This window comes from Ictalurus furcatus, chromosome 17, assembly GCF_023375685.1.
Source record: "Ictalurus furcatus strain D&B chromosome 17, Billie_1.0, whole genome shotgun sequence".
Classification (NCBI taxonomy): Eukaryota; Metazoa; Chordata; class Actinopteri; order Siluriformes; family Ictaluridae; genus Ictalurus; species Ictalurus furcatus.
The window spans coordinates 3480075-3502964 of NC_071271.1; the positions used below are offsets into that span (position 1 = coordinate 3480075).

General features: G+C 42.4%; 3 protein-coding genes across 8 annotated transcripts in view; all 3 read right to left on the bottom strand.

Annotated features, from left to right (window-relative positions):
• Positions 1–2365, bottom strand: part of slc36a4 (solute carrier family 36 member 4) — a 14259-nt gene extending 11894 nt beyond the window's left edge. Inside the window, exons 1-2 of one of the 2 annotated variants that reach the window (XM_053647559.1) lie at positions 1937–2365; positions 818–914 (exon numbers count right to left, since the gene is read on the bottom strand). In XM_053647559.1, the coding sequence (XP_053503534.1) occupies positions 818–914; positions 1937–1958 (119 nt within the window). In that variant the 5' untranslated portion in view covers positions 1959–2365. The remainder of the gene's footprint in view (positions 1–817; positions 915–1936) is intronic. The other variant, XM_053647560.1, reaches the window with a different exon arrangement.
• Positions 2366–3982: 1617 nt separating this feature from the next.
• On the bottom strand, positions 3983–8844 carry smco4 (single-pass membrane protein with coiled-coil domains 4). 2 transcript variants are annotated; one of them, XM_053647338.1, is made up of 2 exons: positions 8255–8844; positions 3983–6422 (listed from the first exon to the last, which is right to left on the bottom strand). In XM_053647338.1, exon 2 carries the CDS (start codon positions 6369–6371, stop codon positions 6192–6194), a length of 180 nt encoding a protein of 59 aa, XP_053503313.1. In that variant the 5' UTR covers positions 6372–6422; positions 8255–8844; the 3' UTR covers positions 3983–6191. The 2 variants fall into 2 exon arrangements, with proteins under 2 accessions (XP_053503313.1, XP_053503312.1); XM_053647337.1 differs by having other exon boundaries at positions 3983–6455; positions 8255–8841.
• Positions 8845–9176: 332 nt separating this feature from the next.
• On the bottom strand, positions 9177–22034 carry ccdc150 (coiled-coil domain containing 150). Of its 4 annotated transcripts, none has more exons than XM_053647333.1 (19): positions 21758–22034; positions 20140–20297; positions 19720–19788; positions 19517–19633; positions 19298–19427; positions 19120–19163; positions 18931–19023; positions 18675–18770; positions 14502–14626; positions 13570–13735; positions 13383–13445; positions 13174–13287; positions 13008–13078; positions 12761–12866; positions 12396–12575; positions 11010–11141; positions 10787–10873; positions 10227–10388; positions 9177–10123 (listed from the first exon to the last, which is right to left on the bottom strand). In XM_053647333.1, the coding sequence occupies exons 1-19, from the start codon at positions 22032–22034 to the stop codon at positions 9995–9997; spliced, it is 2319 nt and encodes a 772-aa protein (XP_053503308.1). In that variant the 3' UTR covers positions 9177–9994. The 4 variants fall into 4 exon arrangements, with proteins under 4 accessions (XP_053503308.1, XP_053503310.1, XP_053503307.1 ...); XM_053647335.1 differs by having other exon boundaries at positions 11010–11096; positions 12752–12866; XM_053647332.1 differs by having other exon boundaries at positions 12752–12866.
• Between the last annotated feature and the right edge of the window lie 856 nt (positions 22035–22890).

Consider the following 22890-nt stretch of genomic DNA (forward strand, 5'->3'; position numbering starts at 1 on the left):
AAGTCAGTGTAGCAGTGTCATGGACATGGGGAGTAAGCCATACCAGCCTGATCCAAAATTCATCGAAGTACAGCAATTTCCAAACAAGATTTTGCGCTTTCAGGCGAACTGGTACAGTCAGTATTCATGGCTTCACTACAGTCCAACACTGAAAAAGGTTCTTTGTTTTGAGTGTGTCAAAGCATACACCATAAAAAAGACCACTTTGGAAAAAAAGAATGACCCTGCCTTCTGCACAAAGGGTTTCAATAATTGGCTAAGATCTACCATGTCTCAGCAGCGCCTTAATAATGTAGCTGTATGTCATGTACATCAAGAAGCCCTTGACCAAGTAGATCTTAAAGATATTTGCCAACAGTTCGTATCTGTCAATGACCGACGTAGGCATCTGTTTGGATTGTTTAAATAGACACCAAGGACTATCATGAAGACTGTTGATGTTGGATGCAAAACCCCCCCTTTTTTTTTCTCTTTTCCGCTAACAAATAATTTAATAGTTTACTTTCTTTTAGTCTTTGATCTGTTGCTTTGTATAATTTGTATTTAATTGTAAATTCAGATCTTAATGTCAATATAGATGTTATATTTTAATAAACCAGTTGGTTAACAACATTAAACAGTCCTTTTTTTCCGGGGTCGGTGTCCCTACCAATATTGAGACAAAACTTACGCCCTTGGTGTACAGTATATAGTATGTAATGCATAGTATATAGTATAGTGTGTAGTTGTGTTATATGTAGCGTATAGTGGGCCTTGTACAATATATAGTGCACAGTGTATAATATAGTGTAGTGCGAGCGTTCGAATTCAGACTCACGTGATGCCGTGTGACTGTTGCTCACCAGCGCTCTCCTCGTCCGAGTTCTCTTCTCCTCCCGCCTCCTCCATCAGCGGGGTCATCATCTCCATATCTGCTTAGGGTCAAAAGGGCAAAAGGTCAGCATACAGCTGGTTTAGTAATGTCTTTATACACCCGTATACTCTATATAAACATATACTCTATATAATCAACTAATATCTCGCTAATTTCCTCTATTAGTGTTGGGTAAATGAGCACGGCCTGAGGGCTACAACAATAATCTGAAATACAGGTTCATCACGGAGGGAGTGCTGCAGAACCCAAAATAGTCCCTGCGCCGTTAACGCACTGCTTAAGTCATCAAAATACAATGAGGGAAAAACAAGCATTAAGGTGCACTGTTGAGTCAGCATCGTTTACAGTGACAAGAAGTATGGCACAGGGAGAGTGCACTTCTCGGTGGCTTAGTGGTTAGCACGTTCGCCTCTAGGGTCGGGGGTTCGATGCCCACCGTAGTGGAGTTTGCATGTTCTCCCCGTGCTGCGGGCGTTTCCTCTGGGTACTCCGATTTGATCCCCCAGTCCAAAGTGTCCGTAGTGTATGAATGGGTGTGTGAATGTATATGTGAGTGTGCCCTGCGTATGTGAGTGTACCCCGCCTTGTGCCCGATGCTCTCTGGGATAGGCTCCAGGTTCCCCGCGACCCTGAAGGAAGGATAAGCGGCATAGAAGATGGATGGATGGGGTGTACTTCTCTGAAGTAAGTACACTACACACAGCACCTGTGTCAGATTACACACCGGATGTGCGTAGTGCCCCCCTACATAGTGTGCACTAAAGTACATCAACAACTGCTTCATTCCCTACAGCGAGTGCACTTTGATACAATCTTAAATAAAGTCCACTGTATTAATTAAGTAAAGAAGGAGTGATAAAGAGATGGAGGGCACTTTCCTCTCCTGGAGTGCACTACTCTACATAAACAGTGATGCATTTTGCAATATGTTTTGCAATATCCTTGGACCAAGAGCATTACTCTATGTGCCCTTTTGAGTGCCCTACATCAAGGGACCTTGTCCTATACAGAGCTTTGATTGGAAATGAAAGTGCACACTTCAGAGAATTACAAAAGATTTACCTAGTTGCTGCTCCATCTTCATTCGTCAACAGTGGGCGTGATAGTGAGAGTGGGCGTGGCCTCAGCACGTCGTGTTGGCATATATATACACGTAGTTGAACAACGAACATTAAACATAAGCGCGCACACACACGCACACGCGGTTGTATGAGTAGCATAAAAGATCAACACACGGAGAGAAAACGGATAAACTCAACCCTCAAGTTCGCGCTGACGTGGAAACTCAAGCCTCGAGCTCGCGCTGACGTCTTTTGTGTCGCCTAGGTGAGGTCTGAAAGGTGCTCGTGCCACGCCCGAACACCCCTTCCCCCCCAATGAGATCAGATCTGATCTGATCTTCTGATTCCCTATAGATTTGTTTAGATTCCACGGTGCGCCGTTCCGCCTCGCGCACATCCTCACCGACGGAATCTGCCGAAAACGTCACCGGCATTTCACAGACACGGGGAGCGCCTCTTAAAGGAGCCGCGCGCGACAACACAGCGACCGCGTGCAACGTAGTTCACGTCTTTAAGCCGTGTTTGCATGTGTGCAAGAACACAGTCTGCACCGTGTCTGTTACATTTCGGCATGGAGCTGCACGCAGAGTAACATTAACGACGCGATGCTTCTCGTGCAAGATGATAAGCGATGCGATGTGAATGCAAAAATAACGTTTAACATCCGTGCACTGTATGCAAACCCTCCTTCCACAGAACCGCAGTCTCACTGCGTCTGACTCTGATACAAGCAATTTATTTGTAACATCAGTGTACAGAATATTAGCACTGCATTGCAGTATACTGTACATACAGTTATTTCATACTGTTTTCATTGCATGCAAATTATTTATGCATGCACTATAGCTATCTTACATGCTGGGTTTTTTCTTTCGTTTCGCTTAGCTTTGTGTTGCATGAAGAACCATTATTTCCCACCAAGGTCCCCAAGAACTAAGTCCTGCTGAGTACTTGAATCTGATTGGTCAGAGGATGGTAGGTAATTGTCTATAACAGCAGCTCTGAGAGTAAGGTAGGTGTATATTAATGCACTGTGTAAGGATCCCACTACATCCTCACGGGTCTCTCAGGAAAGTTAATATGACTCAGCTGGACACAAAGTGAAAGTGCCGTTCTTCGTTTATTACACTCAAGGATACCATAGGCATGGTTACAGGTCGGTCATTAGAAGAGGATTAACCGAGTAAAACACCCCAAAAAGGGTACCTTAACATGAGACCGCGTGTCATCACTCGATCTGGAGGTCACAGAGAGAGAGAGCAGGGCGAGGACCACGCCCCCTGACCCCACATGACATCATCCTAGCCGATCATTACAACTGGTTATCTAGTAGGTTAGCATTTCGATAGTAAAAGCGCATTCGCAGAGTTGTACAACAGACGTTCAACATATTCTAATTAGCGTACTGTTATTTAGCAAAGAAAAAGGTTGAAATGGTGACGTTTTCTGTAAGGGGGCGTTTACTTTACATTTATGGAAGGAGTCTCCAGTGTCAGCGCTTTGGAACGGAGGGGAAAGTCTTCAGGACAGGAGTTTACACTTTGCGGGTTCTTTGTAACATGACCATTTTTGTCTTAGCAACTTAGAGAGAGCGAAGAGAGAGAGAGAAGATAAGCTGATGAGGAAACGACTGTTATTCACTCCTATAACATAAGTAAGAGTGCTTATAAGTTTTAAAATATATATATATCTTAAAGCTTAGTAGTAAAGCTTTTAAAGAAAAAAAATAATCAGCTGGGTAACAATATGAGCGGATAGTCAAGGTTCCAGTATCGGAAAATATAAAGTGGTATTGTGCCATCTGTAAACTTTATACGTCTTCATTTACAGCAAAGACTTCATTTTCATCTGAAGAGCTGAAAAGGTGTGGTGTGGATGTAAGACTATATGAAATTTAGATTTGACAATTTTATATATATTGAGGTCTTTCGAAGAGTAAAACTGATTTCAGACAAATTACGACCAATGATTCGTAGAGAAACTGATACAAACAGAAACGAAGAAATAAAATCAAAATGAATTCACACAGAAAATTCAGTCACTTTTTTTAAATATAGTTTTTAATAGATTCCTAAGGCACATTGCTAACTGAAGGCTAGCTAAAGAATTTGTGTGTGTGTGTGTATATATTTATGTATATGTGTGTGTGTGTGTGTGTTGCTGGCTGCTGTGAACATTAATATACACACACTTTGTCGTGGGAACACATCCATACACACATCTGATCAAGGCACAATGATTTCAGATTTGGTTCGCAGGTCCACTTATGTGCAGAAATAAAATGCAAATGCTTTATGAAGAATAACGTGAGAATGGGATGACGATTGTGTTTACGACGTGTCCCAATATTTTTGGTGCTGACAATATCATAAGCTGGGACTTTTAAGCCATGAGTGCGCTTAATATTCTGCTTTTCATACATTTCTGGCAAGTTCTAATATTCAGTCAGCTGCTGAATGTTGTTAAAGCAAAAAGAAAGCAAGTTGTTTCAGTTAATCACGGGAGGAACATTGCCTGAAGGGAAGTGTGTAGAGATATAGTTAATTACGCCCAGCAGGGGACGCTGTTTCTCAACACTGAGGGTTTTCTAAATCACATTACACTCAAGGATGGCTGTGAGTGAGCGCTGAGAGAGTTAGCATTAGCACGTTTCTTAAACGCTTTGGCCTGCTGGTCTTATCGAGTGCAACAAATGTCCTAAAAACATCCTCATCTTCAGCACATTTCATCCAAACTTCACGTATACACCATAGCTACAAATATTACCATGCTTATTTTCATGTGTTCGACGTAGTTTCATGTAAAAGTGGTGTTTACATTAGAACAGGAACGTTTTGGGGATAAAATGGTGTTTTGTGTGTGAACACCGCAACAGAAAAGACCCAGTTTCCCTGAAGCTCAGAGATTAGCTTCAATGCTAACACAATACACTCCACACACACACGGACTGTGTCCCAAACGCTGGTGTATGAATTTATTTAAAGAAATAACGTGTGATTTGAGATAGTTTTCCAAAATACTACCTCGTTAATAAGACATGAAACAGCACCCTGAGGTAAATTCTGACCAACGACAAGAGGAAGCTAAACACACGACCTCTAACTTCATGTTAAGGACAGTAAAGCTAACTTTATGTAAATGATAACTTTACATTACAGAGGAATAAAAACTGTGTTAACCATAATAAAGCTAACTACATTACAAATAATGCTAACGTTTTGTTAAAGATAATAAAGCTTGTGTAATGTTAGCAAACACTAACTAGTGGGCGAACTAGCGTTTGGGACACAGACATAAATTATGAGTGTGTTAAATTAGGGAAATGACTTATCAGTTGTAGCGTCGTGATAAAAAAATAAAACATTTTCAACCATATCTGAATTGTAAATGCTGTTGATGGTATTTCACAGAAAAAAAACGTGTGTTTTGGCATCTCCTTGAACTGATTGCAAGTTTATCAGTGTATGATTAATACAGTGTGTGTGTGTGTGTGTGTGTGTGTGTGTGTACACGCTTCGGTTCAGTCCTGATGTTTGGAACGTTCCTCACAGGTCCTGATGCAATTCCTGAATCTCGGTTGCTTTGGCATGAAACTGAAACCCTGTAAACACAATACGGGGCCAACATGGCCGCCAAAAGCATAAGGTTCAAGCTTTGACAGAGCCAAAATGGCGGCCTGTTTCACCTCGTCACATGGTGGCTGGAGGAAATGGTCCTGCTTGATTCGAGTTTGTTGAAATGGACATCCAGGGGTTTAGAGGGAGGAAGGGAAGCGGGGGTTGCGTTCCAATACCGATTTCGATGGTGTCCTCGTTGCCTTCCTCTGCACTTGTAGCACTAGGAGAGGTATATTCTTGACCTCGACAGCAGGAGCAATGTAGCTGAGAGTTATCTCCTTGGAGAATTAAATGCTTTTAAATATTAACTGTGCGTTCCAATCCTGTTTTTAATGCGCCCTTGTCGACTTAACCTCACTTTGTATGATCCATTTCATTCAAGCTATTATACACTCGTACTGTATAGGATGTAGGACACTTAAGCCCAAATGCTTTGTTATATGCCATGAGAATTGACATTGCACTGCACCGTGGAGCATTATGGGATTGATTAGTAACCACTTTCGTTATTTCAGCATATTAACTAGCAACTAGTTGACAGAAACAAGGGAAAGCGGACGAGGGCGAATTAAATACAGGACTAGAACGCACCATGTATAAATAGCCAGGTGTAGAAAGAGGGAATAAGGGAAGGGACGGCTACTGGACGGCTCCGGGTCGGGTGGCGACGTAGACGAAGAGGACGATGAGGAGGATGAGGACGGCGAGCGTGGGCAGGACGACGGTGGCCACCTGCTCACGCGCCTCCTGCATCGCCTGCTTCCGCTCCTTCTTATCCTTCCACGACTCCTTCCTCGGCTTGCCCTTCAGCTGACGCATGGCATCTGCAAGTCCTGGCGCACACGCTCACACACGGCGAGTCGTTTACAGCTGCGGATAAATCGCACGCTACGGGTCGTTAACCTTCAGGAAGCACATGGACAAAAGAGAAAAGAAAAGAAAAGAAAAAAAGCATAGAACAACATATAGGTCTCTATGATAATGTATCATGACTAATGTTTGCATACAATTAGCATATTTATGCATACGCAACAGGCTGATTTATGAGAATTAGTGTTTCCCCCTTGCATTTACATCAGTTGAGAAATTTTCTGTAGTCATGGCAACTGTGCAAAGATCAGCAATGGTAAGACACACACACACAGAGCAGTCTAAGCCCATTTCCACACCACCCATCCTGGGAATCAGGAAGTGGGTGTAAAATGCTAGTTCTTCAGGATGTGTACACATAACAGCAGAAAGGGTATTTTTTCATACTCGATTTAGTGCACTTGTATACAGTGTAGAAACTTACAACGCCTTACACAGGGCGTAGGTGCCATTATTTCACAGACGATGTAGTGCTTTTGTATATGGAGTATACAGCAGGATTATAAATGGCTCTCAACCGTCACAACCCATTTATACGACAGTGCCGTTTACTTCTCAGTGGTCAGAAGGTGTTGACAAATAAAAAGGTACAACAGCTGATGTGGTTAAGTTTTATGTAAAGAAGATGTTTGTTTAACGTTTCTGGAAGGAGTCTCCAGTGTCGGTAGGTTTTCCACCGCAGGAAAGTCTTCAGGGCAGTTCACGCTTTCTAGACAAGCTGCATGTTTTTGTTGGTCTTATTAACTTCGAGATAGAGAGAGAAAGAGAAAGGTTAAGGGACGTCTGTCTAACCTAACCGATAACAGGAACTCATTTGTTTCGCAGAATGTTAAATGTAACTATAAATGTATAAAAAGTTTGAAATGTTGCTCATTAATAAATAAAACTGTCATCAATGGCAGATTGCTGTGGTTGAAGAGGGATCAAACATGACTTGGCGTGCAGAAACAGGAAAATCATCAACTTCAAGGTGGCAACAATAACTTCAGCCGGTTGTTGATTATTTTCCTGTAACCACATGACACGGCGTGTTGTACGCCTTACTTATTATATACACCTTACATGTGTATTGTTCATCCTTGGATTCAGTTCAACTGAAGCAACAAAAACAAGCACGTATTTCTAAAACTTTACAGCCTAACTGCTTTGCGCATGCGCACTGTACTCCCAGCATGTGGTGGAGTTATTCCTGTCTACGGCAAGGGAGAAGGGACAACCGAGAGTTTAGCAAACTTGCTTTTAAAATTTCAGCATTTCTTCTATAACACTTCATGAGCAAGTCTGAAATGCACTTTGTAGTCAGAATATTCCTTTTGGGACGCTGAAAAGGGAGAAATTAGCACATTTTTAACTTAACCCCGAGTGTAACGTTCACTGTAATGTTAGATATTATTACCGAACAGCCAAAAAAAAACAACAATAAAACTCGTTGTACAAACACTAAACTAGTTATATGAGCACCTGGAATGATTCTACCCAACAGGACAAACTCAAATCTGTTCCTTCAGCGACCAAACGTCAAAAATGAATCAAGTTTCTTCTAATACGAGAAGCCGTAACGCGTTTATCATCCTGTCCTGAATGACTGCGCGCTCCCTACACGAGCGCACTACATAGTGTGTGAATCAGGGAGAGTTTAAACGCTACCTAGCGCGCTTTATGTCCAACAGCGAGCTATTTAGGATTCAGCCCTGTCTCTAACTGCACCACTGAACTCCACAAGTCCCTCTGCATGTCGTGCATTAGCTGTCCGGTTACAGCAGCACGCAGACTGACTGCCAACTTCCAGCGAGTCGCGTGCACGCGCGCACTTTCGGTTCTTTTTTGCTTACCTCGTGACTCTCTAACAGCCTCCGTGTACATAACACCGTTCACGCGCGGCTAGATTTCTTTTTGCGTGTCTCTGTGTGTGTGTGTATGGACGAGCGGTAGTTTAAGTTCTTCAGTCGGTAATGAAAGTGTCGGCTTCCGCTCGAGCGCTTGTTTCCGCGGAGCTCGTGCGCCGCTTTCAACGGGATTACGTGGCAGCAGACGGGGAGAGGAGGAGCGAGGAAGAGGCGGGGTGCTGGGAACGACGCGCGAGCGTGCACTCCCGTTAACTTAATAATAATAATAATAATAGAAGAAAAACAGGTTTTGACAAAATCCAAGATGGCGGAAAATTTCATTAGGTGGGAATTGACGTCATAGGGTGCGTTGAACTTGGCTAGACCAGGGGAATCCTCAACTCAGGAATGGCTGGATTTTAAATTTTGGACACAGGGTTCAAAAGTTCTGACTATAAAAGTACTTCCGAATTAGGCCCAAATTTGACCAGATGGTGGCGCTAGAGCGTTGGCAGCACTCGTCCTAAGTTTGATCAGAATGTTCCTTAAAGTCTTGTCAATCAGTGCGCCAAATTTCACAACTTTTTTTTTTTTTTAATCAGACGGTTCTAGCCAGAAGAAGAACTAAGGGTAAAATGACATTAGAGTGCCTACTTGCTTGGCCCCATAATTAGAGAATGTGTATTAAAATCACTAATACCTTTCATACCACAGCACTGTTGAATTCTCGTTTTCTGATTGGTTCAGAAGGCGTTGATTTTGAATTTTCAGTAGCAGCAGCTTTGACAAGTTTATCTTAACGCGCTTATTCGAATGCGTTCTTGTTCCTATAGTAACCACCGTACCCGTATAACCGTGCCGTTTTCTGTAAGGAGACGTTTACGTGTATGGAAAGGAGTCGATAGTAACAGTCAGCGCTGTAACTTTGAAGGAACAGCTTTTCGGTGGTAAAGGTAACTCCACTTCACCTCCGTGTCGTGGATTATTTCCCTATAACAGCACACCCCCAAGCGTTTTATTCCATTACGTACAGCTGTTAGAATACTTTATTCAGTTACAGATTTATTAATATTATGGTTTAGACCAGGGGTGTCCAATCTTATCCGGAAAGGGCCGGTGTGGGTGCAGGTTTTCATTCCAACCAAGCAGGAGTCACACCTGATTCCACCTGTTTAATTAGTTGATCTTGGCTTTCAATAGATTCAGGTGTGGCTTCTGCTTGGTTGGAATGAAAACCTGCACCCACACCGGCCCTTTCCGGATAAGATTGGACACCCCTGGTTTAGACACACTGAAACATCTCTGTTTAAAGATTTAACTGGTACCTAGCAGTCGGATGGATGACTAGCAGCTGCATAGTGCTAACCAAAATAACACGGTGCTTAGCGCTGACTGATCACCCATGAGCGTACGTTAAAACACGACTAGCTAATGACTGAGGCTAATCATTTAGCTAGCTAACACAGTTCTCTCAAGGCAGCAGAAAGAACAGAACAACAGGCTAGCAACTGCAACTAGCAATTTCTAACTAATGGAGTATTAGTTTTAGGTTTATAACATGAAGAAAAAACACAATGATTTCATTGGTTTCAAAACTGTCACACAGTTATATAGAAATGTATATTAATTTTCATCTGTTTTTAACAATAAATAAATATGAGATCCTGAGGACATACGCTTGAGTTCCTGTACTAAGGCACATTTTTGTAGTATGTGTGTGTGTGTGTGTGTGTGTGTGTGTGTGCGCTATGTCAGCGAGTGTGTTCGTGCTGCAGCTTTGTAGCCGTTGGCCATGCGGTCCAGCTCTTTCTTCGTCTCCCAGCGCTGTAGTGTAAAAGCCCAGCGTTCCAGCTCGGGCTCAGCCACACACACCACCTAAACGTACACACACACACACCGCAATTCAGTTGTCACTGTAAAAGGTGTCACTTTCAGAAGGGACCACATCCTCACACACTCAAGTTCAGAGTTGCGGTACCTCGCCGGGATCCTGCACAGGTGAAGGTGAAGTCTCAATTCCATCACCTCTGAAGTCCCCGGTTCGCTCCTGAATTCGAGCCCGGTTCTGTTCCAATCTACTCTCCAAGCTGTCGAATTTGGAGCGGAACCAGCTGTGCGCCTCCTGCAGGTTCTCAGATATCTGCAAGCGACGGACAATTTAGGACTTTTGAGAGTTTTTCTTTTTTTCGATTCCTGTTTATTAAAGAACCTGACGTTATGAAACAAATAGAAATCGTTGACACGGTAAAGTTATGGAAGGAGTCTCCAGTGTCAGCGCTTTGAAACAGTTTTTCCGAGATATTCGAATTGCTGCATAACGCCATTGGAGGAAATTGCTATCTGCCCTCTTCTGCATACGTGAGCTCATGGACGCCCATGATTGGCTAGTGACGCTGTAATTGACATGGGAGATTGGGGAGAGTATGCCCCTCCCACCCAGACTCCCGGCACCATCAGGATTCGAACTTGCGATCTCCGGATATTGGAGTCAGGATTTAATTATTTTATAATTATTTATTATATATAATGTTTCCTCGCCTGCTGGGACGTGAGGCTGACCTCCTTCATCTTCCGTTCTGCTTCATCCCTTTCCTCTTTCAGCTTCACTACACACTCCTCCAACATCTGCACACACACACACACACACACACTGAACTGAATGTCAATACAGCAATATAAAAATAGGTTCAAATACCACTGCAAGAATTATAACAGAAGGTTCTCGTCTCACATGATTGTATACAGCAAAGCTAGAACACACCTGGCATTTCTCCTGTAGTATGTGTGTGATGCGTCTTTCTGCATGCAGCTCCTCCTGCTGGCTGGAGGAGAGATCGAGCAGTTCGGCCTGCAGGGACGTAATGCCGTTACGCATCTGATCCAGTGACTGAGACTGACAACACACGCACACACACACGCACTTTTGCAACTGGTGGATTTGGAAACCTACCTAACAAATGTCCAACTACTGGAGAGAGAGAGTGTGTGTATGTGTGTGTGTGTGTGTGTGTGTGTGTGTTTTAATTGCTGGAACATGTGAATTAAAGTATATAAATGTGTGTATTAACTGCTGGAGTTTGTATGTATGTGTGAGTGCGTGTGAGAGTGTGTTAATTGCTGGTGTGTGTGTATGTATGTGTGTGTGTGTTTTAATTGCTGAAATGTGTGTATTAATGTATATAAATGTGTGTGTTAACTGCTGGAGTATGTGTGTGTATGTGTCAACTACTGGTGTGTGTGCGTGTGTGTGTGTGTGTTAACTAATTGAACGTGTGTATTAATGTAAACGTGTGTGTTAACCGCTGGAGTGTGTGTGTGTTAACTACTGGTGTGTTTGCATGTGTGTGTGTGTGTGTGTGTATGTGAGTTAACTACTGGTGTGTGTGTGTGTGTGTGTTAACTACTAGAACGTGTGTATTAATGTAAACGTGTGTGTTAACCGCTGGAGTGTGTGTGTGTTAACTACTGGTGTGTTTGCATGTGTGTGTGTGTGTGTATGTGAGTTAACTACTGGTGTGTGTGTGTGTGTGTTAACTACTAGAACGTGTGTATTAATGTAAACGTGTGTGTTAACCGCTGGAGTATATGTGTGTGTGTGTGTGTGTGTGTGTGTGTTTACTAGAACGTGTGTATTAATGTAAATGTGTCTGTTAACTGGTGGAGTATGTGTGTGTGTGTATGTGTTAACTACTGGTGTATGTGAGAGTGTGTGTATGTGTGTTAACTGCTGGAGTGTGTGTGTGTGTGTATGTGTGTTAACTACTGGTGTGTGTTTGTGTGTTAATTACTGGTGTGTGTGTGTTAAGTACTGGTGTGTGTGTGTGTGTTAACTACTAGAACGTGTGTATTAATGTAAATGTGTGTGTTAACTGCTGGAGTATGTGTGTGTGTATGTGTTAACTACTGGTGTGTGTGTGTGTTAACTACTAGAATGTGTGTATTAATGTAAGTGTGTGTGTTAACTGCTGGAGTATGTGTGTGTATATGTGTTAACTACTGGTGTGTGTGAGTGTGTGTATGTGTGTTAACTGCTGGAGTTTGTGTGTGTATGTATATTTGTGTGTGTATGTATATTTGTGAGTGTGTGTGTGTATATATTTGTGTGTTTGTGTGTTTGTGTGTGTGTGTGTGTGTGTGTCACCCTAACCCTAGCCGAGTTGTTCAGTTCTGTCTTGTTTCTCTGCTTTAGTGGAACCTTCTGTGCTTTAATTCGAGCGTTCTGATTGGACACGAGGTTCTCCAGCTCACGCATTTTTTCCCGAAGTTCCCAGTTGGTTGGCGAGAGGTCACATGGCCTACACGACACACCGTCGAGAGCTTTCTTCAGCTAGTGGAAAGAGAAAGGGATGGAAAGGGGAAAGGGGGAAAGACAAAAGAATAAGAAAGATCACAAGGGAAATGCGGAGAAGTGAAAGAAAAAGAGAGAAAACGAAACAGTGGAGAAAAGGAAAAGGGACGAGGAGCAGAGAGAGAGAGAGAGAAATGTGTGTTAGGTAAACTTACTACACACACCTCCCGCTGAGCGGACTTCCTCCCATGACGCTTTGTTCTCCGGAGTTCATCGACTTGCTTGGTCAATTGGTTAATCTCTTGTTTTGCCTTGTGTAGCTCCGCCTCCCTGGTGATGTGAGCAACCACACACACACACACACACGAAAAAAACACAGTTTCTGCGCCTCACAAAAACAACAGGACAAACAGCAGACTAATCAATGGTGTTAAAAGAGTCTCACACACACACACAGACACACACACTCACCTTTGTCTCCCGAGTGTGTGTAGCTCATCCAGTTTGTCTATCAGTTCAGTTTGCAGAGTCTCAGTGTTCTTCTGCAGAAAACACACACACATACACGCACACACCTTTCTCTGAATCTCTCTCTCTCTCTCTCTCTCTCTCTCTCTGTCTATAGTCTGTCTCTTACCGTGTGTGTGTTGTGTAGCTGATCTTTCAGGCTGAGGTTTTCTCGCTGAACGTATTCTGTCTCCGAGCGCAACACACACATCTGGCATTCCTTCACCTGTAACTCCTCCTCCACCTGAGAGAGAGAGAGAGAGAGAGAGAGATACATTTATTATAAGGAACATTTAATGCTGTCTGTCAACTTAAAAAAAATAGTGTGTGTGTGTGTACCTGTTTGAGTTGCTCCTGCAGACGTTGGTAGTTTGTCCTCACACAATCCAGCTCTGCACTCACCTAAGACGGTATAATACTATGTGGTAAGTGTCTGTCATTTAAGTGTGTGTGTGTGTGTGTGTGTGTGTGTATGTATGTATGTATTTATTCACCCGACCCAAAGAAAAACCACGCACTCATTTACCTTCTCCCTCTCTTTCTGCATGGTCTCTGCATCTTTAATTGTGTTGCTCAGCTCCCCCCGCAACCGCCTGATGGTCCGCTCCAGCAGCTCCTGATGACTGACAGCTGAGTCCAAAGCAGCAGCTGAGCTCTCTTGCAGTTTGGTATGGTCCGCCCTCAGAGTTTCACTGTTAGGGGGAAAATAAAGCACCTGACTGGCTGGTAGGGGGAAAAGAATGCATCTGACTGGCTGCTTGGGATAAAGGATGGATATGATTGGCTGCTGAGGAATAATAAAGACATAAATTGGCTGGAATAAGAAAAAGCATCTGATTAGCTACTAGAGGAAAAGGCAGCAAAAGATGGCAGAACACAAGAAACCACTCGATTGGCTGCTGGAAGAAGACAAGAAAGAACCTGATTGGCCACTAGGGGGATGAAACACACCTGACTGGCTGCTAACGAAAAATATATTACCTTATTGGCTACTAGGGAACAAGAAAGCACCTGATTAGCCACTATAGGAAAAGGCAGCAAGTGATTGGCATTGGCTTGAGGAGGAAACACACACCTGATTGGTTGGCAGGGATCCAGAAAGAATCCAGAAACAACCTGATTGGCTGCTAAGGAATAATGAGGAATAATAATAATAAGGAATAATAAAGAACAGTTTTGGATGGTGGGAAACAAATGCAGGAAAATGCAGCAGCTGATTGGCTGCTAGGGATGTGACTGGCCACGAGAAGAGAAGAAAGCAACAGATTGGCTACTAGAAGAAAAGAGACCACTTGATTGGCAGCTATTGGAAAAGAAAGCACCGGATTGGTTAACATGCATTCAGTATTGTATCTGTGGGATAATCATGTACACTGATTGGAAATTGGAATTGTTGCACTGGAATTGTATATTTTTACATCTGGATGTTTGCTGTATAATTTTAGGAAGTGAACTCACAGTTGTTTGTTTAGCAGGCATCTCTCTGCTAGAGTTTCCTGCACTTCACACTGCATGTTCCTTTTGGCTTTGTCTAACTGCAGGTCCATGTCCTTCAGATGCTGGGCAGTGCGCTCCTGCTCTAGCTGAAACACAAACATAATAATTAAAGGTACGTTATAATCCGTAAGACAATTTAACGACTGACGGTTTGTTCAATTTGTTAGTTAGCCTTAAATTGCATGATAGCATGTCAGTTTGATTGTCATCGTCGTGTAACTTATTGGCCTGTCACCCTGTGTCTTGTCACTGCATTGTCATTAGTCTTGTCACCAGGTTACCCTTTGTCTCATCACTGGATTGCCCTGTTACCATGACGCTCAGTTGGGTGTTACCATGTTGCTTTGTTACCATGTTGTATGTCACACTGTCACTTGGTTGTTTGTCAACCTCACCCTGTTACCGTGTTATTTGTTTTCCTGCTGCTCGGATGGTTGTCACCATGTCGCCCTGTCACCATGTTATTCATTACCATGTCATTCGTCACCATGTAACTTTGTTACCATGCCATTCATCACCGTGTCGCCCTGTTACCGTGTTATTTGTCACCATGTAGCCCTGTTAACATGTCATTTGTCACCATGTAGCCCTGTTACCATGTCATTTGTCACCATGTAACTCTTCTCCCATGTAATTCGTCACCATGTCGCCCTGTTACCACGTCATTTGTCACCATGTAACATTGTTACCATGTCATTCATCACCATGTCACCCTGTTACCGTGTTATTTGTCACCATCTAACTGTTATCATGTCATTTGTCACCATGTCACCCTGTTACCATGTCATTTGTCATCATGTAACTCTGTTACCATGTCATTCTTCACCATGTCGCCCTGTTACTGTGTTATTTGTCACCATGACGCCCTGTTACCATGTCATTAGTCACCATGTAACTCTGTTACTGTGTCATTTTTCACCATGTCACCCTGTTTCCATGTCATTTGTCACCATGTCGCCCTGTTACCATGTCATTTGTCATCATGTAACTCTGTTACCATGTCATTCATCACAATGTCACCCTGTTATCGTGTTATTTGTCACCATGTCACCCTGTTATTGTGTTATTTGTCACCACATCGCCCTGTTACCATGTTATCTGTCACCACGTTGCCCTGTTACCATGTCATTTGTCACCATTTCGCCCTTTTACCGTGTTATTTGTCACAACTCCATCCTGTTACCCTGTTATATGTCACCACGTCACCCTGTTACCATGTTATTTGTCACCACGTTGCCCTGTTACCATGTTATTCGTCACTATGTCACTCCGTTACTGTGTCATTCGTCACCAAGTTGCCCTGTTACCATGTCATTTGTTTCCCTGCTGCTCAGATGGTTGTCACCATGTCACCCTGTTACTGTGTCATTTGTCACCATGTCACTCTGTTACCATGTTATTTGTCACCATGTCGCCCTGTTACCATGTCATTCGTCACCATGTTGCCCTGTTACCATGTCATTTGTCACCATGTCGCCCTGTTACCATGTCATTTGTCACCACGTCATCCTGTTACCATGTCATTTGTCATTATGTAACTTTGTTACCATGTCATTCATCACCATGTCACCCTGTTACCGTGTAATTTGTCACCATGTAGCCCTGTTACCATGTTATTTGTCACCATGTAACTTTGTTACCATGTCATTCATCACCATGTCACCCTGTTACTGTGTTATTTGTCACCATGTAACTCTGTTACTATGTCATTCGTCACCATGTCACCCTGTTACCATGTCATTTGTCACCATGTCCCCTGTTACTGTGTCATTTGTTTCCCTGCTGCTCGGATGGTTGTCACCATGATGCCCTGTTACCATGTTATTCATTACCATGTCACCCTGTTACTGTGTCATTTGTCACCATGTCACTCTGTTACCATGTCATTCGTCACCATGACGCCCTGTTACCATGTCATTTGTCACCATGTCACCCTGTCACCCTGTTACCATGCCATTTATCAACACGTTGCCCTGTTACCATGTCATTTGTCACCACGTCGTCCTGTTACCATGTTATTTGTCACCACATCGCCCTGTTACCACGTTATTTGTCAAGATGTTGCCCTCTTACCATGTTATCTGTCACCACGTCACCCTGTTACCATATCATTTGTCATCATGTAACTCTGTTACCATGTCATTCGTCACCATGCCGCCCTGTTACCGTGTTATTTGTCACCATGTCACCCTGTTACCGTGTCATTTGTCAGCATGTCTCTGTTACCATGTCATTTGTCACCACGTCAGCCTGTTACCGTGTCATTTGTCACCATGTCGCCCTGTTACCTTGTAATTTGCACCACATCGCCCTGTTACCATGTTATTCGTCAAGATGTTGCCCTCTTACCATGTTATTCGTCACCATGTTGCCCTGTTACCATGTTATTCGTCACCAATTTGACCTTTTACCGTGTTATTCGTCACAACTCCATCCTGTTACCATGTTATATGTCACCACGTTGCCTTGTTACCATGTTATTCATCACCACATCGCCCTCTTACCATGTCATTTGTCACCATTTCGCCCTTTTACCGTGTTATTCGTCACAACTCCGTCCTGTTAGCATGTTATATGTCACTATGTCACCCTGTTACCATGTCATTTGTCACCATGTCCCCTGTTACTGTGTCATTTGTTTCCCTGCTGCTCGGATGGTTGTCACCATGTCGCCCTTTTACCGTGTCATTTGTCACCATGTCGGCCTGTTACCGTGTCATTTGTCACCATGTCGGCCTGTTACCGTGTCATTTGTCACTACGTTGCCCTGTTACCGTGTTATCTGTCACCACGTTGCCCTGTTACCATGTTATCTGTCACCACGTTGCCCTGTTACCATGTTATCTGTCACCATGTTGCCCTGTTACCATGTTATCTGTCACCATGTTGCCCTGTTACCATGTTATCTGTCACCACGTTGCCCTGTTACCATGTTATTCGTCACCATGTTGCCCTGTTACCATGTTATTCGTCACCAATTCGACCTTTTACCATGTTATTCGTCACAACTCCATCCTGTTACCATGTTATATGTCACCACGTCGCCCTGTTACCATGTTATTCGTCACCACATCGCCCTCTTACCATGTCATTTGTCACCATTTCGCCCTTTTACCGTGATATTTGTCACAACTCTGTTCTGTTACCATGTTATTCGTCACCATGTTGCCCTGTTACCGTGTTATTTGTCACCATGTTGCCCTGTTACCATACCTTTTGTCACCACGTTGCCCTGTAACCATGTTATTTGTCAAGATGTTGCCCTCTTACCATATTATCTGTCACCATGTCGCTTGTTACCATATCATTTGTCATCATGTAACTCTGTTACCATGTCATTCGTCACCATGTCGCCCTGTTACCTTGTTATTTGTCACCATGTCGCCCTGTTACCATACCTTTTGTCACCACGTTGCCCTGTTACCATGTCATTTGTCACCATGTTGCCCTGTTACCATGTTATTTGTCACCACATCGTCCTGTTACCATGTCATTTGTCACCACATCGCCCTTTTAGCATGTTATTTGTCAAGATGTTGCCCTGTCATCACGTCGCCCTGTTACCATATCATTTGTCATCATGTAACTCTGTTATCATGGCATTCATCACCATGTCGCCCTGTTACCGTGTTATTTGTCACCATGTCATCCTGTTACCATGTTATTTGTCATCATGTAACTCTGTTACCGTGTCATTTGTCACCATGTCGCCCTGTTACCATGTCATTTGTCACCATGTCGCCCTGTTACTGTGTCATTTGTCACCATGTCGGCCTGTTACCGTGTTATTCGTCACAACTCCGTCCTGTTACCATGTTATATGTCACCACATCACCCTTTTACCATGTTATTCGTCACCACGTTGCCCTGTAACCATGTTATTTGTCACCACGTTACCACGTCACCCTGTTACCATGTCATTCGTCACAATGTCACCTTGTTACCATGCTGTTTGTCACCCTGATGCTCTGTTACCAGGTCTATGTCTTGTCAACATTTCACACATCTACTATGCTGTTTGTAGCCATCATTCTCTGTTGCTGTGTCATTTGCAAAACCCTGTTGCCTTGGTGACCAGGTGCTGCTGTAAGCAACAATCATAAATCTCAGGTTAATCGATGTAAAAAGTGTTACCTTCAGACTGGCCTGCAGTCGCGCTTTCTCCTCAGTCAGAGAGCGAAGAGCTGAACTCAGATCAGAGCACTGAACCTCTAACTGATCATTCAGTGCCTGAAAAGGAGAGAAAGACAGAGGGGGCGGGGCATTTCCGAGTCTTTTACACAAAGGAAGAGAGGGATGGATTGATAGATTTGTGTTTACAATTATAATTTTATCCAACTCAGATGTGATACGTGTGTGTGTGTGTGTGTGTGTGTGTGTGTGTGTGTACCTGAACTTTATCTGTAGCTGCTCTCAGTTCTTCTCTGCCTCTGAGTAGTGTACTGTTCTCCTGTTGCTGCTTCTGCAGCATTATCCTCACACACTACACACACACACAAACACACACACACACACACACACACTGGATGTTATATTTATGAACACACAGCATGTATTCAGTCCACACCCTCAGTCTTACCTTTAACTCAGCGCATAGATCTGATGCAAGAATGTCCTTCTTCTCTGACCAGCAAACAAACACGCACACACACACAGACACACACACACACACACACACACACACACACACAAAATGTCATTTCATATAATACACACTTACAGAAGACTTCATTTCCCATAATCCTGTTTCTGCTCACCTAACTGCTGCCTCAGCTGCTCACACTCTTCCTTCAAGCTCTGTACAAGCTCTGTCTTCTCCTCTAGCTCCGCCCTCACCTCCTGTCTCTCAACATTTAGGGTGTGGCAGTCTTCTTGAAGAAGCTTCACCTAGAGATGGTCACTAAAGTCATGTTTAAAAATATAAATAAAAAAATAGTGACAGGCAGACGGACAGGTTCTCCAAATCTTTCCCTGACCTTTTCTTTCTCTCTCTCCACCTCCTGTTCCATCTCCTTCACTCTCTGCAGCAGTGCATCATGAGATTGCTCAGCCTCCAGACGGGCCGCTGTCTCCTGCACCAGCTCCTTCTTCATCTGTGGAAAAGATTAGAGGTCAAACGCTGAAGGCCAGGTATACTGAACTGGCTTTAACTTACGTAGCCTTGGCAATGACCTCTGACCTGATGGAGTTTCAGGCTCAGCTGAACTTTGACCTTCTTTAGCTCGTCTGCTGCTACAGCGACGTCCATCTGGATCAGAAAACAAACACAGAAAGATTTGTTCTAATAATCTAGCACTGACAGTCTAGAATTTCGAATCTGAGGTGAGATGAGGTGCTCTAGGAGAGATGTACTACACTGACAAATGTACAGGAAATACATACTCTAGAAGTAGTGCGCTGCAGGAAAGTACTCTAGAAGATGCATCTTTTGTAGGAAATGTACTAGAATTATATTATACAAAAAAAAATGTTGTACTCTAGAAGAGTTGTACTAGGTAATGGTGTTCTAGAGGAAGCACACAGATTTTTATAGAAGCCGCGATCCAAACGAGGTGTACTACGTAGTACTAATTTAAGAATCGCAGCAGATCTGGAGTACTTGAGAGCAGTGTGAGACGTGCAGCTGGTCCCGTAGTGTGTGCGCCTCCTCTCGCTCCTGCTGCAGCTGATCCCTCAGACGCATCGCCTCCCGCTGTGAGGAGCGCTGCTCCTCCTCACTCTGCTCTTGGAGAGCCGCTAACTGCTCCTGCAGACGCGCTGACACACACACACACACACACACGCACGCACACAATACAAAAAATACATAAATAGAGACATCTTGATCGTAAATATTCATTACACATGCAATATGTTTTTATGATGCACAGTATTTCCTGTATCTTGTATTTTATTTATTATATTTAAATATATTTATTTTTACTTATCGTTATATTAGATATTTGTCTGTCATTTTAGCCGACTTTGGAGCTCTATTACTGGTTAAAATGACGCCTCAGGTGCTGCTACGGAGCTCATTATGTTTCACTCAATCATTCACCCCCCACCCCCAAGTGCAGAGACTTTGCTTTTTCAATGCAATTTTTTTTAGAAATTATAAATGCATTTATTTATTTTTATTAATTTAATTTTTTAAGATACAGTGACTCTTTAGTACATTTTGTTTACAATATTAAACCTCTGTTTGTAGCCATTTTTGTTTTACATTTTTAAATCAAATTCTTTTTTTTCTTTCTTTTTTTTTTTTTTTTTTTACATTTTTTACATTGTTTTGAACTGTTTATGATTCAGAAATTTAAAAAGAGTCTTTTCAGACATAGTTTTACTTCATTCAGATTTTGTTCAAATATTCTCAAAATCAAATCAAATTGTAACCAAAGTGTATCCTTACACCCCTACTATCTATCTATCTATCTGTCTGTCTGCCTCTCTCTTTCTATCTATCTGCATCTATCTGTCTGCCTGTCTATCTATCTATCTGTCTGCCTGTCTGTCTGTCTATCTATCTATCTATCTATCTATCTGTCTGTCTATCTGTCTGCCTCTCTCTATCTTTCTATCTATCTGCATCTATCTATCTATCTATCTATCTATCTATCTATCTATCTATCTATCTGTCTGTCTGTCTGTCTGCCTCTCTCTTTCTATCTATCTGCATCTATCTGTCTGCCTGTCTATCTATCTATCTGTCTATCTGTCTGTCTGCCTGTCTGTCTGTCTATCTATCTATCTGTCTGTCTATCTGTCTGCCTCTCTCTATCTTTCTATCTATCTATCTATCTATCTGTCTGTCTGTCTGTCTGTATATCTATCTATCTATCTATCTGCATCTATCTCTCTGCCTGTCTGTCTGTCTATCTATCTATCTATCTATCTATCTGTCTGCCTCTCTCTCTTTGTATCTATCTGCATCTATCTGTCCGCCTGTCTGTCTGTCTGTCTATCTATCTATCTATCTATCTATCTATCTGTCGCGTCTGCCTCTCTCTCTCTTTCTATCTATCTGCATCTATCTGTCTGTCTGCCTGTCTATCTATCTATCTGTCTACCTGTCTGTCTATCTATCTATCTATCTATCTGCATCTATCTCTCTGCCTGTCTGTTTATCTATCTATCTATCTATCTATCTATCTATCTATCTATCTGCATCTGTTTGTCTGTCTGTCTCTCTGTCTGTCTATCTGTATATCTGTCAGTATATCTGTCTGTCTGTTTACCTGTATGGGACGAGTTGAGCTCTCTCGCAGTCTCGATGCGGAAGACGCTCAGCCTCAGTGTGTGTAAGAGACTCTCGAGGCGACACACTCTTGCCACCAAAGCCTCGGATCGCGAGCTGTCCATCAACTCCGCCCCTAGTTCATCTCCAGAGACACCCAGCTTCTTCGCCAGCTCCGCCCCCTGTCCCTCGGCCACCAGGAGGTGTCGGTGCAGCAGTGAGAGAGACTCGGGAAGAGAAGCTCCAACACTCAGGGGCTTCATCACAGACCTGGACATGACTGATGGAACATTTTCACTTGATTCTGATTACTCAACAATCCATCATTTACACTGAGACACAGTTATATTTAGTGAAATACATATATGAAACATATTTTAATAACTGACAAAACATTTAAGACCCAAATTCTAGACTAAAAAAAGGGAAGTGCTCTAGAAGAAGCAGACTTTAGGGGAAATGTAGATGCTTTTAATGATATCAGACCAAAATAACTGGCTTTGACAAATGTCTAGTATTAATGGGAGCTCATTTTAGAGGACAATAATATGGGATATTTTCATGTTCTAGAGCAGAGGTTTTAAAATTTCAGAAGGTCAGAATATTCAGTATAGATAGGTATGTTTTCTGAACATAGTCCTGTTCAACTATTAAGCACATTAGACAAATATGTACATTAATATTTATTGTTCAGAGTCGTTAGTGGGGTTTTTTTTTTTCAAATGAACCCAAACCAATTATAATGTGTAATAAAATAAATGATAACTGCACTTTTATCACTTTATTATTGTTCTCAATATTATTATTATTACCACCACTACTATTACCACTACTACTACTATTATTATTAATATTATTATAACTACTACTATTATTATTATTATTATTATTATTATTATTATTATTATTAGTTTTACTGCTTTAATTAAGCGGTTAATATATATATATATATATATATATATATATATATATATATATAACATTGAAAAAATAGCAATAAATATTTCGCAGCTAAATCACAGCCCCCTAATCGGGTATGTTATCCAGTTGTTATAACAGAATCTACCAGAGGTTTAATATTATTTATTTTGTGTTTACATCAAAAACATACAGTAATAAAATATATATTATTGT